We start from the raw sequence: 16923 nt of genomic DNA, 5'->3' as shown, positions 1-16923 counted from the left end.
GGCCAGCCCCAGCACCGCCCCGGCAGCGGGAGGGCTCGCCGGGAGGGAGTACCGCGATGGCGCCGCTGCTGCTGCTGCTCCTGCCGCTGCTGTCCGCGGCCGCCGCCGCCTACCTGTGCTGCGGGCGGCGGCACACGGGCAGCGCGGCCGCCGTGATGCACCGCCGGGGGCCGCGCCCGGCCGGGCCAGCAGGCCCGCCCCGGGACATCGTGAGCGCCGAGCCGGGCGGGGGGCGGCGGGCGCGGGGCGGCGGGGCCGGCGCTCACCTCACTTCTCGCCTTCTCTCCGCAGTGGGCTCCGAGGCTGTGCGGCGCCGGGCTGCGCCTCTTCGTCCATGTGGCTAACACGGTGAGTGCGGGCCGGCAGACGGGGCAGTGAAACCCGGGGCTGCGCGGGGAAAACCGGGCGGGGGGTCCGGAGGGAGCGGGGCTCGGCGGGGAGGTTGTGGCTCTCTGCGAGCTCTGGGGTTCTCCCGGCCCCACAGGTGTGATGCCGCGGGCACTGAGAGCGCCGGCCTCTGGCTGAGGGGGTCCTGTCTGTCTTCGGGTGTGGGAGCCCAAAGCTGACGTCAAACTCGAAATAGAACTGCCAGCAGCTTTCCTTGGGCGTTAAAGGGCTCGGGTCCCTCAGCAGCCCTGTGAGGGGGGTTCCAGCAGGGTGCTGAGGCAGCTGTGCCGCCGGGGCTCCCCTCGGCTGGGCTCTGGCGTGTTGGAGCCTGCGGGCCGATCCCGTTGTGGCACTGGGACCGCTCGGTGTCGGGGTACAGAGGGACAAAAGCCTCCATCCCCTGCACTGCCACCTCGCACCTGCTTCTGCTGGAGCAGCTGGGCCTGATTGCTGCTGCTGCTGTTGCCTGGCCTTTCCTTTTGAGCGAAGTAGGCACAAAAGTTTCTTTTCAGCCGTGTCGCCTGTTACAAAGCTTGGTGTCCGGCTGGGCCTGGAGTGAAACAGCTTGATGGGCTGTGTTTATTTGTGAGAATTCCTTAGGAGTGGCTTTCTGTCAAGATGTAACAACCAGAGTACTTTGTTATCTTTTGCTTTGTGGCTACTTCTGGTGCGTGGCGAAGGGCTTCTTTCCTTTCCGATACCTCCCTTGGAAGGGCGATGTGAGATTCTCAATCTCCTACGGGATTGTGCTGTGTTAGATTTGATGTAGATTAGAAGCCGTGTGTTTTGAAAACGGTGCTGTAATTCTTATGCAATGTGTGAGGTAACATGCTGCTTTGTGGGGCTGGCGGTGTGAGCCTTGCCTCAGACTTGTACTGTATTTGTACATCTCACAACGTATTTCTGAAGTCCATTGTTAAGGTATTAAGACAGGCCAGAACAAGGCTGGTCTCATTGGGACTGTTGATGCTGCTTCTCTGGGAGCCAGGGTATTGAAAGACTATTTTCTGCTGTCTGCTACCACACAGTCTCTAAATTTCTCACACTTTTCCAAGTTGACTGATGTTACTGTGGGAGCTGGTTGAGAGATGGGCAAGGTCCTAGTAGTGTATAAAATAATAAGCTCGTGCCTTATCCAGTGTTTGCATAATCTGTGGAACATGAAGGAAATAACAGATGGGAGCTATATAGATGCTTCTTAACAGTGTTGCAGCTGCAGATAGATGCAGGCTTTCTATGTGAGTCGGGGAAAGACAAAGGCAGAAGAATCAGAAGAATACTCTTTTTATAATTATATAAATATGAAATGTGGGGGGAAAGCATTTCAGGCCATTTTTGTGGTGTAAAGTACAAGTGTTTGTGCTGTTTCTTTACTGCATAGCATTGTATGCTCTCTAGGGTGCTCTGAGCCTGCAGCAATCGTGAGCATATTCAGCATTCCTTGTCTAGTGAAAGAAGGTGTTCAGGTCAAAGTTGCTGCAAACCAACATTTTTGCTTGCTTTTTTCCTAGGCTTTTGGGCAGATCTGCTTACTGCCGTTCTTAATGAGGTAAGCATGGGGACTTTTCTCCTGCTCTGGGTTTCTTTCTATTTCTTGTTTTAGGTTTAAGGTACTTGCATTGCACACTGCTTGTATTTATAAAAAGAAAGCTGCATAATTTGATTGGAGAATAAGATTACTTCATAGATGTTTGCTAGATTATTTTCTTTAACTACTGTCATTTAAGTGGCTCTCTACAAGAAGAAATTAACCTTTTTCACACTCATTCAGGTGCATAGAAACTGTATTCGCCAGCTTTTCTTTCTGCTTTTTGTTTGCCTTTATGTCTCTTTGTCTTTGCTCTTTTGTTAAAGGACAATCTTTTTTTCAAAGCTGGTGGCTGTGCAAATATGCTGTTCTTATCACTGATAGGGTTTAAAGAATAGTAGCAGTGGGGAAGTGAGGCCAGACATAAAGTTCAGAGGTTTTGGTAAGTTCTTTTTAATGACGTTCTCTATTTTAGGTCAGCCTTTCTTCTTTCTCTCACACGTGTTTTTGTTCAGAAACTGATTTCAGGTATACATTGCACGAGGAGTAAGAGGGCACTTGGGTAAGAGGTTCAGGAACCTCTTCGTGCTTTTTTCATATAGTTTGCCCATCATTTAAAGGGCCATCTGTGCAGATCCCAGGACACTGAGAACTGTGTCACCCCTGAATTTGACTTGGGATGTGGGCTTTTTGAGCAAATCAAACCCAGGCAAGTGTCACTGCTGTTAAACTGCAGATCATTCCTGGATATCTGTGACAGGGTTTTGATCTCCTTGCTTTGTGTGGTCCAAGCTATGGATTTATGCTGCAATCCCCATTGTATTTGATTGCAAACAAACTATGTTCAAGCAGGTCATGGAAAAGTCTGAAGAGGTGCTTGTTTTAACAGGATTAGTGGTTGACTGTATGGCTTACACTACATTCTCCTTTTATTTTCCTCTCCACTCCTGTCTTGTTTGGTCTGTGAATGAGAGGTCTAATTAAAGTGAATCAAGAACTTCCACCATTTCTTTCCCAGCTCGAGTTTACAGAGGCTGGCCTTATTTCAAGGGGTAGGAGGCTTTGTTAGGCAGAATAGATTTGATGCTGCCTTTAGGAAATATGTGAATATGTAAGAGAGATTAGCTTGTAACTGTTGCAACTCCCTGCTGTGAAAGCAGACTGCTAAGACAAAATGTTCTTGGGTAAAGGTTCCTTCTAACAGTCTGAAAAATTAGTCATAGTTGAGGTTGAAAACTCCAGCAGTGACTCTCTCTTGTTCAGAATGAACAACTTCTCGCTTATGCGTTCCCTTGACATTCACGAAGATCCCACGTTTATCCCGGAGGTTGCTGCGGGGGTTACAGAAGACAAGTCTGAGGCTGAAAGCCCTTCAGATGTTATCAAGCAGCTGACAGATGCAAGGTCAGTATGTGATGTGTAAGAGAGAAGTGGAAGAATACACGTGCTGGCACTGTTATGTTAGTGGGAAGCTGTCCATTGTCAGCAATTTAGATTGAATTCTTGTTTCCATGCCCAGCCACTTGACAAAACAAATAGTGCTGTCAGTCATCTTGCCTTTTGTAATTTACAAATCACCAGTAATTACAAGCAATGTGAAAGGGAAAAGTCTGCCTATTGGGGAGAGACCAAATTCTGCCCTTACCAAGGCTCTGGTTGCACTATTAGAGCAGGTACACTTAGTGTTTGGCTAGTCAGTAAATAGATTCCTCTAATGACTTTACAGGAGTGCTGTTTCTAGCCTGCATGGAATCTCAAAGAGAACACCAGGTTTGCTTGGAGGAGAGGAGGAACACAGGTTCTAAAGAAAATGGTGCACAAGAAATTTGCTTTGTTAGTGATGAGAAATGGTCTACTGCTTATGTGCTAGAGCCATTGATTTGGTGTTGAAGCAGTTTGCTTGTGTGTATCCTTGTGTGAGCTGCATGGTGCCTTTTCCCACTCCTACACAAACACCCAGATGTGCTGCTGGCTGTCTCTGGATTGAACTTTTGACAGAGGTCCTGGGAGTAGATTCACAAGTATATTCTATCTAGGCTATAATGTTGCAGTGGTGAGTAGCAAATGTAAATCTGGAATACATTTTGAACGGTTTAATAACTGCTGTATTCAGTGGGAATATGAAGAAACCAGAACATACTTAATAGTATGTGCAAGCGACCCCAACATCTGGGAAATGATTGGCATCTGACTCCAAGGCTTCAGAATGCTGAAAACTTGCTTTATTAAAACTATTACATTACATGACATCTATATTAAAGATATACTATATCATACTTCTAACTGCTACTGAAAAACTTGTAACTGTCTCCAGACAGACAGTCCACACAGCTTGGACCTGATAGGCTAATTAACATAAACAATTCCACCAGAATCCAATTACCAAATTCCTTCAGGTAAACAGCCTTCCCAACACATTCCACATGTGCAAAATACCAGGAGCAGCAAGCAGAGATAAGAATTGTTTTTTCTTCCTCTGAGGCTCCTCGCTGCAATTCCCAGGAAATATCCTTGGGAAGTTGTGCCTGCTTGCTCTCTATAAGAGAGCTGCAGCTACACCTGCACCAGGCAGAGCTGGTCCCTGTGGCATCTGTAGTGTGCCTGTTGTCTGGCTTGTGTGCAAGGAGTCTGACAGAGTGTGAGCTACAATCCAGGGGCTGGCAATCCACATGGTTTGCTGTGAGTGATGCCCAAATCTGCATCGGACAGTGATGCTGAAATGTACAGGTCTGAACAAACCTGGCTGTGGTAACTCACAGTTGCACCTTTTAACCCTTTCTTTTGCAGGTCTGATTCTGCTAGGAGCGGGTTTAGCTTCAAAGGGATCAAAGACTATCTGGAATGCTACCGGTAGGTGAAGTTATGGTCTGGAAACAACCTGTCCCACATGTTCCTCTGCTGTGGGCTGCCACTGTTCCACAGGCTCTCAGGCATCTCTTTGTTAGCATTGTCCTTGAAGTGCCATTGTCTATCACCACCTCCTGATGTTCTTTCCCTGTAGTAGAATAACAAAGGAAAGTCAGCTGGGAGAGCTGGCACAACTTTACAAGCCCCGCAAGGATATTTAAATGCCATTTGCTTTGGCTTATTGTCAGTCTTGTCCGAGAGAGATTTCTACATATCTTGTTTTCTCAAACATGAGTGAGAAGTAGATGAAGGTTGATCTGGATTATGCAAGTTGTGCATACTGTGGGTCTCTGATGAATCCCTTGGTTCCCCAGCTCTTTGTGCTTCTCTGAGCATGACACCTGCTTTCACCCAGTAGACATGTCCAGCTTGGAAAGAGCTGAAAACACCCTCCTGACTCTGGGGCTCCATGAGCTGTTGGCTGCCTGGTAATCCTCGTTGCCTCTGGGTCATATGCCAGAAGTGGAGCCCTTGAAAAAATATTCTTGCACCCTAGAACTTATTTCTCAAGGGCCACCTCTGCCTGCAGGCTGTGGCATTGGAGCAAAGGGCTGATACTGCAGTCTGGTGTTACAGGTGCATCTTGGCCACAAGGCTTTTGTGTCAGCCAGAGATGGTGTGGTTGTGGTGTCACATAGCCTTTGCCAGGAGGGAGGGAAGGTCTGTTAAAGGTGGTTTATGACAGTACTGCTGGCAGCCCCTTCTCTTTAATGAGAGGCCTGCATAAAGGGGTGTGACCTGTTGGTCTTAGCTCAACATACTGGGAGTTTCATAGCTTCCAAGCTTTCAGGAGCTTGAGGACTCTTAAGTATACCTGTCAGCTGTTTCTCTCTGTTTATCTGTCTGGTGGTTCAGGAGCATTTGGGTAACTCTCCTAGCTTTTGCCTCTCTTCTAAAGAGCATTCAGTGTAGGCAAATTCTCCCCTTATGGAAAAGAATTTCCTGTCTTGATGGTGTCAACAGTGTTCAGATCATCACCACACAGAGATTCTTACCTGATTCTTGCTTAAAGCTGTGACAGCTGCCATCTTGCTGCATGGGAGACGAATCCTGTGAGGGAAAGTCTTGTAACAAAGTTCCAACTTCTCCTGCCCTGTAGGAGTGGGAAGCTGACACCAACCCAGGTGGCCAAGAACATCATTGCCATGTTGGAGGACTGTGACAAATCCACGCCACCGCTCAGAGCCATAGTGCAATGGGACCAGGAGCAAATAATGCTGGTAATGTCTCCTTCTGGTAGGAAAGGGGCCTCTGCCACCCCAAACATCCATTAGAAGGGTCAATATGCACAGAAAAATAGGTACATTTTTCCTTACTCTCTGTGTAGAGGACTACAAACAGGTTTGCTTTCCTTCCTGTCAAGAGAGGTAGCATTAAAGCAATCTGTTTCCTGCTTGATGACTGTTTCTAATAGGACTTCTGTGCTTATGTGGCATCCATTAGTGTAGATGGTTCCAAGTTGTAGTTTCCCACCAGCATATGGTGGAAGTAGGAAACTTTGATAGACTGGCCAAGAAAGCCATTTTTTATATCCATTCCAATACTGATGATGACCTTCAGCTCAGCTAAATATATATATAGCATATGCTTTCTGTTTTTTCTTTTTCTCTGTGCAGATGGCTGAGGCCTCCACTACTCGTTACAGGAATAAGTGTACCCTGTCTTGTCTGGATGGCATCCCAGTGTGCCTGAAAGAAGAGTTCAAAGTGGTGAGTTTCCTTGTCTAGCTGCCAGCTCATCCTGCAGGTGGTTAACCTGGACAGCTCACTGTGACAAGGTTCTGAGACCAGCTTCTCAGCAGAAGCCTGAGAATATGTTTGTAATGAGGAGTTGTATGTGGGTTTGTAGTGAGTAGGAATAACAAGTTTTGCAAGGTGAAAAGAGATCTTGCATACAGCAGACATGCTCCATATCTTGTACTGATCTTTTTAATCCACAGGGAGTAGAGGGTGGGTGTGGGAAACAGTCTTATGATGAAATGAGAATGTATAAAAGCATCTGTACAGTGGGTGTAACTGTCTGTATTTCTCAGGCACTCATTCTGCTCTACTGGCAAAACATCTCTCTCACCTTAAAATACGTGTGCCAGAAATACACAAGTTCCTTTGAAAATTCCTACTGACAAAGATTTTTACCTGTGGCCTAACAAGAGCTAACAGTAAATACTTGTGGCAATGCCATCAGGCTGTTGTAGGCTCTGTAGAGACCTACCCCTGTGGTGGGAGTCCTGTTTATGTACAGATTCTTCTGTTGCTGCCTCAAACTAGAGTACTTAGCATATCCTGAAAATAGCCCATCTGTTATTTTGGCATTCAGCTAATCTTGATGCCAGACTTCAGAGCATGCAGATCTGAAATGTTGTAGCTCTGTCCATTGACAGATGGAACACAGAGCTGTGTGCCATGGGGCCAAGGGGATCTTCAGCCTCTGGGCATAGCAGCTGCATTGCTGCAAGGAGGCAGCTTTTGATCATCTACATGTTTCTGCTCTTCTGTATCATGGTGTGAAAAGGACATCTCTGCATGGGAGAAGGACCAAATATTGAAGGGTTAAGTCCTGACATACACCAACACAGGACAAGTTGAAGAGTGGTGCTCCCTATCTCTTGCTTACCTCCTTGTCCTAATGTCTGGGATCTGTTGTGATGTTGAAGCGTGCATGTGCTCCTTTGCCAGGGCTTTGGAATGAATAATTGAGTGTCTTCTTGCTAAGGTACCTTACCATCACCGAGTGGGAACAGTGTATCTTGGGACACAGCCAGAAACAGAAGATGCTACAGTGGCCAGGAAGCTGCGAGAGGCTGGGGCTATCATTATTGGGGTCTCAAACATGCATGAACTAGGGACTGGAACAACTGGATGCAACCCTAATAGGTAAAAATCCCTGTCTTCTCTCTTCTCCCATTGTAGAAATACCTATGACTGTCCAGAACTCACAGGGAAGGCTACAAAAATAAGCATGACCGAACCCTGAGGGTATGAAAACCCAGTACTGTACATTTGAGGCTTAGAGTAGCTGTGGAAGCCTGAAGGCTCCTAAAACCAAAGGAAGGAGAGGCTCTAAGTGTTGTCTGCTGAGTAAGGAACTTGTCAGGCCTTACAGGCCTGGAGGTGTGAATGTTTATAGTATGAGTGGTACACAAAAGCTGTGACAGAAAACAAATACTCATGTAATGCTGAGCCTCAGTGGTGGCTGAAGGCTTAGAACATTGAGAGAAAGGTACAGTCATCTCAGGAGAACATAGGCTTTACTTCCTAGCTTAAACAGGTTCACTGAATTTGCTTTTCTGTGGTAAATTCTCCAGCTATAGCCAAGCTGAGAGCTCAGCTCCAGAGCAGTAGTGCTCACAGCCTCGATGAGCCTTGTGTAGAGGCACACTTGGTGCATGTGCAGCTGGGTGGAACAAGGGCTCCCCCTTGGCTGCAGCAGCATGCCAGCATTTCCAGCATTTCCTCACCGTGGGAGGGCAGCTGGATACCCAGTGGCTTGGCAGGGCTCTGCTGGCTGGGGCTGTGGTCAGGCTGGAGACGTGGGGAGCTGCTGCTCAGGGATAAAGGGCAGAGCTGACTTGCTTGTCTGTAAGGGTTGCTGACCACCAACTGCTCCACCTTTTGGAATTGCATCATGCACTGTGGCAGGCAGTCATGGCATGGTGCCATTGCCAAGAGAAGAGCTGAAGTAGCATCTTTTCTCTTGCTTTGGGCCTCTTTTGAGTGGGCTGCTTATGCTCACAGGAGACTGGACTCTGAGGTAGAAGTCTTTTATGCATCCTGTTTTCTAGGGACAGGCACTTTCTGAGATTAAATGACGTCTCTTTACCAAGAGATCAGAATCCCTGAGCTGTGTTTCTGGATCTTTTCCTGTCCTGTAGTGCACACAGTCCTCCTAAGAAAAGGTTAAACAATCTTTGTCTGCTTCAGGTACCACAAGATCCCTAGGAATCCCTACAATCCTAACCACTTCACAGGTGGGAGCTCCAGTGGGTCAGCAGCAGCTGTAGCAGCAGGTAGGTGGTCCTAAGTGGAGTTGGTGGGAGGAAGGTCCTGAGCCAGAGTACTTCAGGCATTTAGTTTTTATGGGGGGTTTGGGTTTAGCAGCTGGAGGGAACTTGTAGCTGAACAGAGAGCTCTGTGTGCTGTCTTGGATACAGCTGCTGGTAGAATGGACAGGGCAACATGTTGTGTCTCTGATCACAGGCCAACGTGTGGGTTTTTTGTAGGTCTCTGCCCCGTGGCTATTGGCACAGATGGAGGAGGCTCTGTGAGGATTCCTGCTTCGTTCTGTGGTGTGGTGGGGCTGAAAGGTAGAGCCCTTTAATCATGGAGGGGTGTGTGTTTGTCTTGTTTTCTGTTCCAGATAGAATGCCACAAACAAGTCAGACACTTATTAATTCCTGTGGAGTAAAATTTGACCAGAGAAACTCTGAAATATAGCACCCTGAGAGTCATGAGGGTTAGCATGGCAGCATGGAAGTGTTCTCTACTCTCTGTTGAACACACGTTCAAAAAACCTAACTTACTTACGTCAAGTACTAAACAAAATATGCATGCTGCTCTTCCTTTCTACCCTTTTCTTTCTGTCTTTCATCCAAGACCAGATACTCAGCCATTACTCTCTTTCCATCCTTCACATGTGGTCAACTTGACAAGTCTTGATTCATCTGAGGAAGATGATGATGATAACAAAATGCAAGTGGTCAGAAAGGTGATAGGAGTTTCTGCAGAATACAGCTGGTGTTAGGCATGAAGTCTCACCAGTGAAGTGGGTGAGACCTCCCATGGGGTGCTGTCTCCTGCTGTTGATAATCCTGCTCCAGCCTCCCCATCCTCCACACCACAAATGCTGCTTCTGCATATTTAAATACAACTATTCCAAAATGTCCCTGCACATATTTCCCCTCAACTAAATGATTTTTTGGGGGGAAAACCAGTTTCACTACTCACATGTTTCACTGATGAGACAGATTGGGGTCAGCAGAACAGAGTGGAAGGATGAGAGACTGGGCTCTGAAACAGCAGACATAAAAGTGACTGGCAGGGGTTTGCTGTTTACCCTGGGTGCACCAGAGCCATGTAGGTGGCTCTTCCCAGTGGCTGCTGATACCCAGCTAAGTCCCATTTCTTGTTCTCCAGGTACATTTGGGCGCATCAGTGGTCATGGCAGCTTGCCACTTTCCTACTCCACAGTCAGCGTAGGTAAGAGGACTTGTGCTCCACTTCAGGGACCTTGCTGTGTGCTGCTCTCTCTCACAGGGGAGGCAATCTCTGCCTAGAAAAGACGTGGGGAGGAAGGTACTATTTACCTCTTGTCACTTTTTTATTTATAACTGGTCTCTTTTACAGGCCCTATCTGTACATCAGTGGCAGATGCAGCCATTGTTTACAGTATCCTTGCTGAGCCAGATCTGCTCTATCCATATGGTAGGTGAGCCCTCTCCCTCCCTGAGCCCAGATGCTCTCCCTTCCTAGAGGCATCTTAGAATAAAAGGAGGAACTCTTCTTTGTTCCCTGCAGGACTAAAACAGCCCAAAGCAACCCTATCTGATATGTGTGCTCCTGACCTGAAAGGCTTAAAACTGGGAGTGGACTGGACATTTTTTAAGGTGCCTGGTTTATCTCTTATCTTTCTGCTGCTTTGCAAAATAAGATTTTAAAGGAGCCCAGTGCATTCATTGTTCTCTTTCCTGTCATAATTAAAGCTTCTCATATTTAGTCCTGTAACTGGAAGATAATACAGCCTGTGTGAAAACATCAACATGGATATATTTTTTTCTAAGGCAGAGTTTTTGAGTAAGAGTCTGTTGGAGGCATGAGGAAAGGTCATGACTGCTGCTTATTCTATTGGAAGCAATGCTTCTGAACTGATAACAAAAGGCAGTTAGTTTAAAATCAAATGAGGAAAAGGAGTGTATCCACTCGGTGACAGTGCTGTAGCTGCTGAATGTTATTTCATTATTCCAATGTAGAAATGGGGCTTGCAAGCTAGTGTTGCTTGAAAATTGTAATACAGCCCCACAAATGTACTCAGGATTTCTTCCTGAAGGTAAAAAAAGACTCTTACTGGCTCTGGCACAGTGCAGATGAGGAATATTCTCTGCTCTGGAAAAAGTGACCTTTCCTTTTTATTAGGGGTGTGACCTGCAAGCTGTTCTCTTGCAGCATGTGACCTAAGTCCTGTAGGACTGTGTTTCACTGCTGTTAGAGACAGGAACAAGGAAGGCACCATGAGGACTGAAGTCCTGGTGAGTGTGCTCACCAAGATGAGTAGTTACTAAAGTTCTTTCCTCTTATTCTTTAGGCATGTGATGCTGAAATCCTGTCTGCCTGTGAGAAAGGTAAAGAGGGAAAGTCTGTAAGTCTCTTATTGTGCCAGATAGTATGGTGTCACTTCGTGCTCCTCTTGTGTATGCATTAAATAGCTCTTGCCTGAGGTCCTTAAAGGCAGTTGCTTAAAGGAGTCTGCTGGATGAACAGCAGTAACTTTGTATTGGGGAAGCCCCCCTGACTGCTGAGGGTTAAAAAGCTCAGCAGTTGTAGGCCTGTCAGATTACAATAGAAGAATGCAGTCCAGTGTGCTCAGCCTCTGTGTGTATAAAGACAGATCTGTGCTTGGTAATACTTACTCTGCAAGCTTTAATGGTAAAAGACTTTTAAGGGAAGGCCTTGTTTCAAAACATAATGCTCAGTAGTAATAGAGTACTGGGTCTTTGTGATATATCCAGTCCTCTGGTATTTCCTTGAAATCTGCCAAGTGGTGCCTCTAGGGTGCCTTTGTCAGAGTTTGGACTAAGCAAAATTGACCCTGGTGAGTACTTGGGGGTGGAGGAGAAAGCCTCTGCAATGCCTGGTATAGTAGTTGCATTGAAGCTGAGTATTCAGGCTTTGCCTGGATTTTCTTCACCCTCCTTATTTCCACAAACACAGTCCTACATTTTGAGTTTTCTTAGGAGAGATGGATCCATAAGCAAGCTTGGGTATTTATGAAGAAGCTGGGGTCACAGAAAGGAGAGGATTCTTTTCAGACTGCAAAAGATTCACTTTTCCCAAAGTCTTGGTGTTCAGCCTTGTTAAAGTGCATCGAGATTTAGTGGCTCTGTATTGTTTACCTGGTCTCCTGAGTATTCCCTGATTCCTTTACCATTGTGGTTCAGAAGAGGCTTTGAATGGGATCTCTTGATGCTAAATAATCACTTCATGCTGATAGAACACTGGTCATGTGAAGTGCTCAGGGAAACATTGTCAGTCCTTCTACTCTTTGGCTTGACTGGGAGGCTGGAGGGGTGAGGAGAATTTGCCTGAAATAGAGCAGGTAAGTTAGGAACCTGTCTGCAGCCCCTGCCCTGTTGGAGTACTGAGATGTAGTTAGGTTGAAAGCATTTCCCTAGGGGAAGCAGCTGCAGCTGTGCATGCCACACAGTGCACTGAAAATGCTTGCCCTGCAATGGCATATGGGGTCTCTCACTCTGCAGGGGTTGGGGATTTGCAGCCTTTCTGTGAAGTCTGGAGAACTCAGGGATGCTGTCTGTGCTTTACCTGTCCTGTACACAGCGGTGAAGCACCTGCAGAGTTTGGGAGCCAGTGTGGTTGAAGTCTCTCTTCCAGAGATGGAGGAAGCCCGAGTGGCACATGTGATCTGCATTCTCAGTGAGATGAGGGACTTCCTGCAACCTGACTTCAATAAACATTTCCATGAAATGGTAAGTAGCAGCAGCTTGGAGCAGTGTCAGTAGCTGTTCTGACTGATACAGATTAAATATCATGTCAGTAAGAAACCTGAGGTGCTCCTGCTTCTTCTATGACAAACTATCTGTTGGAAAGCTACTGGTATAGAGGAGCAGACCTGGAAGAGAACTCCTGGGCTGTCACAGTTCAGTTTCCTGCAAGCAGAGCCTTGATCAATTTTTTTCTATTTCAGAATTTGGAAACTCGGGCTAGCCTGGCTTTGGCTTGCCAGTTCACAGCTCTGGATTATATTAAGGTAAGGAACATACTGAGGTGAAGATTGAAGGGAGGCACTTAGTGAAACTGTAAAGGTGGGGTAGGGGCTTCTCTTAGCCTCCCCACACGCATGGGAAGATGTCACCCAGCTTTATCTGTCCTCTGCTGTGAGAGCATGATGGATGGTAGGGCACCACAGAGGACATGCCACTTGTCCTGTGCCCTGATTCCAAATTGTGGGAATGGTGTCTTCTTTTGCAAAGGCAGAGATGCTGATGGGCAAAGTTTGCTAGCATCAAACATGAATTTTGTGAGCCAAGAGGGCCCATCAGACAGTACTCTCTCTGCTTGCAGGCAAATCGACAGAGAACTCGGAGCATGAGATTTTTGCAAGAGATCTTCAGCACTGTGAACTGTATCCTTACACCAGGTATTGGCACTCTTGGCTACAGAGACAGTCCTCAACAGCTGTGTGGTGCCTTTTAAGAGCAATCACTTCATTAACTTCCCCTCCTCAATTTTGAAAGTATGACTTTTGTGCACTTTGCTGTGACTTGCATCCTTAGAGGATAATGCAGCCAGATTAGAGAGACCACTGTGTATTTCTAGACTTAGTGGTTGTATCCATGGCACTGCATCAGGTTGCCCAGAGAGCATGCAGGATCTTCATCCCTGGGAATATTCAAAAGCTATTTGGACATGGTCATGGGCACCCTGCACTTGCTGACCATTCCTGAGCCAGAAGGTTAGACAAGATGACTTCCTGAAGTCCCTTTCAAGTTCAGTCATTTTGTGATTCCTCCACAGGTGTTCCTTGCACTGCTCCAAGAATTTATGAATCTGACCTCTTGACTGGGAGCAGCGATATGACCTGCACAGTCCGGTGCATGAGGTAAGGAAAATGCTACTTGCACTACAGAAACAAACGTTTGGGAACAGCTGGCAAAGAAACTCAGACTGGAAGGTGGGAGAGATTAATCATAGCTGCCTCTACCAAAAAAGGATGAATTTGCTGCTGTCCCCAGGAATATTGATGACAGCTTTTTTCCTCTAGGTTCATGCAGCTTGGTAACTTCACTGGGATTCCAGGCCTTGTGGTCCCCATTGGATATTCTACTGCTGGGCTCCCGATTAGCCTCCAGGTGAGTATTTGCTCTTTGTGAATGCTGGGGCACAAAAGCTGGCTTTGTCCTGAAGCATCACAGCCAGGTCTCTGCTGTTCCATACAGCTCACTTGAGGAGCTAGCAGTTACTGGAAGCTTTAATTTCAGGGTGATTTGCCTCACTTCTAAATGGCAGACATCTCTGGGTATCTTTGAGAAAGATTTCTCTGTCTCCCTGTCGACTTGCATCAATACCCAGTATTCATCGCTACCCTTTCCTCTCTTATGTCTCATTTCTGTAACTTCTTTTAAATCCTTTCCCCTTGAAACAAGTCTCATGTAAAGGAAAGATCTATGTCTTGCAATTGAAAGTCGCACAGCTGCCTTTATCCCAAATACAGTGACGCCATACTTACTGGGGTAAAAGGAGAAAACATCTTTTGAGGATGTTGAGGTGGGGTGAAATTGTTTCCCTGGCTTTCAAGAGCATCTGTATGATGCTACTTTTTTTCATTCATCCTTCTCCTTCTGCCTCTCTTCTTCTCCTAGGTCATGGCAAAATGGTGGGATGAAGCTGTTCTTCTGAGGATTGGCCTAAAACTAGAGCAGTTCCGTGACCAGACCAAAAAACCATCCATTTATTATGACATCCTGGCGTGATGGAGCAACCAAGATGGGGGGGAGCAAGTCTGTTTTTTTCCTAGTCTGACCTGACCAAGTATTAGAGTGAACTTGTTTTCAGTGATCATCAGAATAAGGCATAGTAGCAGGCCCATCTGAGGAATGGGGACAAACCACTGATCTAATCAGACACTGAGGCTGAGCAGACCTAATTTCTGCTCCCTGCTTGGTGGACGGTCCAGATTATACTAGGGAGACTAACTGTGCTAGCTAGTTGGGGTTTTGCCAGCGGGGAAGCTGCAACTATCTTCTACAATTTCTTCCCATGTAGCAGTCCTGTGTATGAGTAGAAGGCAGTTGTATCTGCAGGACTGCATGCAGGCAGCTCATACTACTGTACATGGCAAGGCAGAACCTTAACCTTCTCACGGTACTCCTCCTCTTCCAGTACAGAGCAAAGGTACTGTTTCTGAAGGGGAAAGGCAGCAAACACTGCCTAGCACCTTGGAATGAGGAGGATCTAAACCCACCTGCACTTAGGCAGTGTTTGTTTTGGCTCTGTACTCAGGCACTGGGTACAAAAACCCAGCAAACCATAAAGCCTGTAGCTAAGGAGGTGCTGCCAACAGTGCAAGGTCAGCCCAATGGCTGCACAGTGTCTGGGTGTGCTCACTGCCCCAGAGTCCTGCCTCTCTTAAAGCCTGGCATGCAAGGGAAGGAAAAGCCACACCATGAATCCTCCCTGACTCCACCCCAAAGCCCTGGTGCAGTGTTTTGGCTTTCTCTTCACATCTCCATTTCCCAAGCTAAGCCTTGAAGAGCCTCTTTTCTCCTGCTGGTTGCTTATATATAAGCCTACTATCAAATGGAAGAAACCCCTGGATAATGCTATGAAATACTGTTCAAGGGGTGCTGAGCCAGCTATTAGGAACAGGTGGAATTTCTAGGAAATGCTACTGACCTACTGCAGAATTGAAGCTGGATGCAAGAACGGTGTTGCATAAAGAGCAAAAGAGCATATGCAGCAAAGAGCCTGCTCTAGATAAGAAGCCAACCTTCTCTTATCTTTAAATTACTTCCTAAAGTAATCAAGGTAGACATGGATAACTACATACAGTATGACATGGCTGTAAGCCACCATGTTGTTTTATAGAAAGGCTCCAAACTGTAAATTCCCTAGTACCTTTGTCCTGCCAGCAACATTAGGGCCATGTGAAAGAAGAGGCTTAGGAGTAACTAAACCTAAGCATTTGTGTTCATTTTGGGGTGAATGCTCAGAGGCATCTCCTGTTGTCTACCTTATCAGGCATCCTGGGATTGTGATCAGGCTGCTGGAGCAGCTGTCCTACAAACAGCAGAGATCACTGTATTGTTATGTAGCTTGGAAGGAAAGAAGAAACAAAGTAGTTGCAGTTTCTCCCAAACTCAGTACTGTTTTGGGATTTCTTTTTCCCATACCTACATACTTCTTAACCAGAGCTAGCACTTTACTAATGGCTGAAGTTGTCAGATGGCATCTGAATCTAAGAACATTGCATTGCTGTCCCCTGCTTAATTACCTGAGTTAAAACATCAACTCCCACCATCAGCTATCACCAGCATGCACAGTTAATTGTATGGCTAATAATGCTTTTTATCTTGAATGGGATACTGCCACAACTGTTTTTTTCACTGGAGTCTAGTATAGCTCAGCTTTAGGAAGAACAGTCTCAAAGCAAGGTATTTCCTATATTATTAATGATAAGTTATTAACACTACCAACATAAATTAAATTGAAACTGATGAAATGTACTGCTTAGCAATAAGGGAGTTGGTAAGTTTCACAAGAATAAATTTCAGAATTTCAGCTAGGAACATTTCTGCTTGAAGGAAATAACTGAATATTTCCTAATACAATGGTATTACTCAAGGAATTAAGAGATGAGTGTCTAAAATATTCAGTTATGATCCTGCTAGATAAACCTATTTATTTCAAATCTCTTCCTAAATGCCACACTACCATAAAATTCTAATTACAATATTTAGTTCATTCTGTGGGCATGGTGAGGGAGCTCAGGTTGCTAGGAGGAGAGAGGCTAAAGTAAACAGTTTCGTTTTTAAAAATACCTGCATCCTCCTAACAGTGGGAAGAAGAAAGAACTGAGTTTTTACTGGCTGACAGTAACACTGTTTCCTCCCTTTGCCTAAACATGTTTCATCAATGCACATTTCCAGTGCAAGAATTTCCTAGGTCTGAGGTCACTAAAATAAACTTTACTCATCCTGGCGAAAGGCCCCTGTTTCTTTTTTTCCCCTGCCTGTTTATCCAAATTCTACAGCAGACCAGTTCCTAGTTACCAGCAGTTGTGTGAGCAAAGCAGACACAGTGACCACACACACAATCCTGTTGCTTCACATAGATATATGTATGGGTATAGATATACTGTATATACACATGGAT

At 46.0% G+C, this 16923-nt stretch overlaps 1 protein-coding gene across 1 annotated transcript; it reads left to right on the top strand.

Moving 5' to 3' along the window:
* The first annotated feature begins 51 nt into the window (after window positions 1-51).
* LOC132087379 (uncharacterized) lies at window positions 52-16754 on the top strand. Its single transcript, XM_059493522.1, has 20 exons — window positions 52-209; window positions 292-348; window positions 1899-1936; window positions 3179-3319; window positions 4703-4765; window positions 5922-6042; window positions 6439-6531; window positions 7535-7695; window positions 8743-8828; window positions 9042-9125; window positions 9955-10017; window positions 10165-10242; window positions 10336-10424; window positions 11120-11156; window positions 12370-12518; window positions 12737-12799; window positions 13114-13189; window positions 13567-13651; window positions 13814-13901; window positions 14412-16754. The coding sequence occupies exons 1-20, from the start codon at window positions 57-59 to the stop codon at window positions 14520-14522; spliced, it is 1836 nt and encodes a 611-aa protein (XP_059349505.1). The 5' UTR covers window positions 52-56; the 3' UTR covers window positions 14523-16754.
* Window positions 16755-16923: the final 169 nt, after the last annotated feature.

The sequence above is a fragment of the Ammospiza nelsoni genome, chromosome 2, assembly GCF_027579445.1.
Source record: "Ammospiza nelsoni isolate bAmmNel1 chromosome 2, bAmmNel1.pri, whole genome shotgun sequence".
NCBI classification, from domain to species: Eukaryota; Metazoa; Chordata; class Aves; order Passeriformes; family Passerellidae; genus Ammospiza; species Ammospiza nelsoni.
Note: the sequence above shows the minus strand (reverse complement) of the source record. Positions and strands in the feature narration are given on the sequence as shown.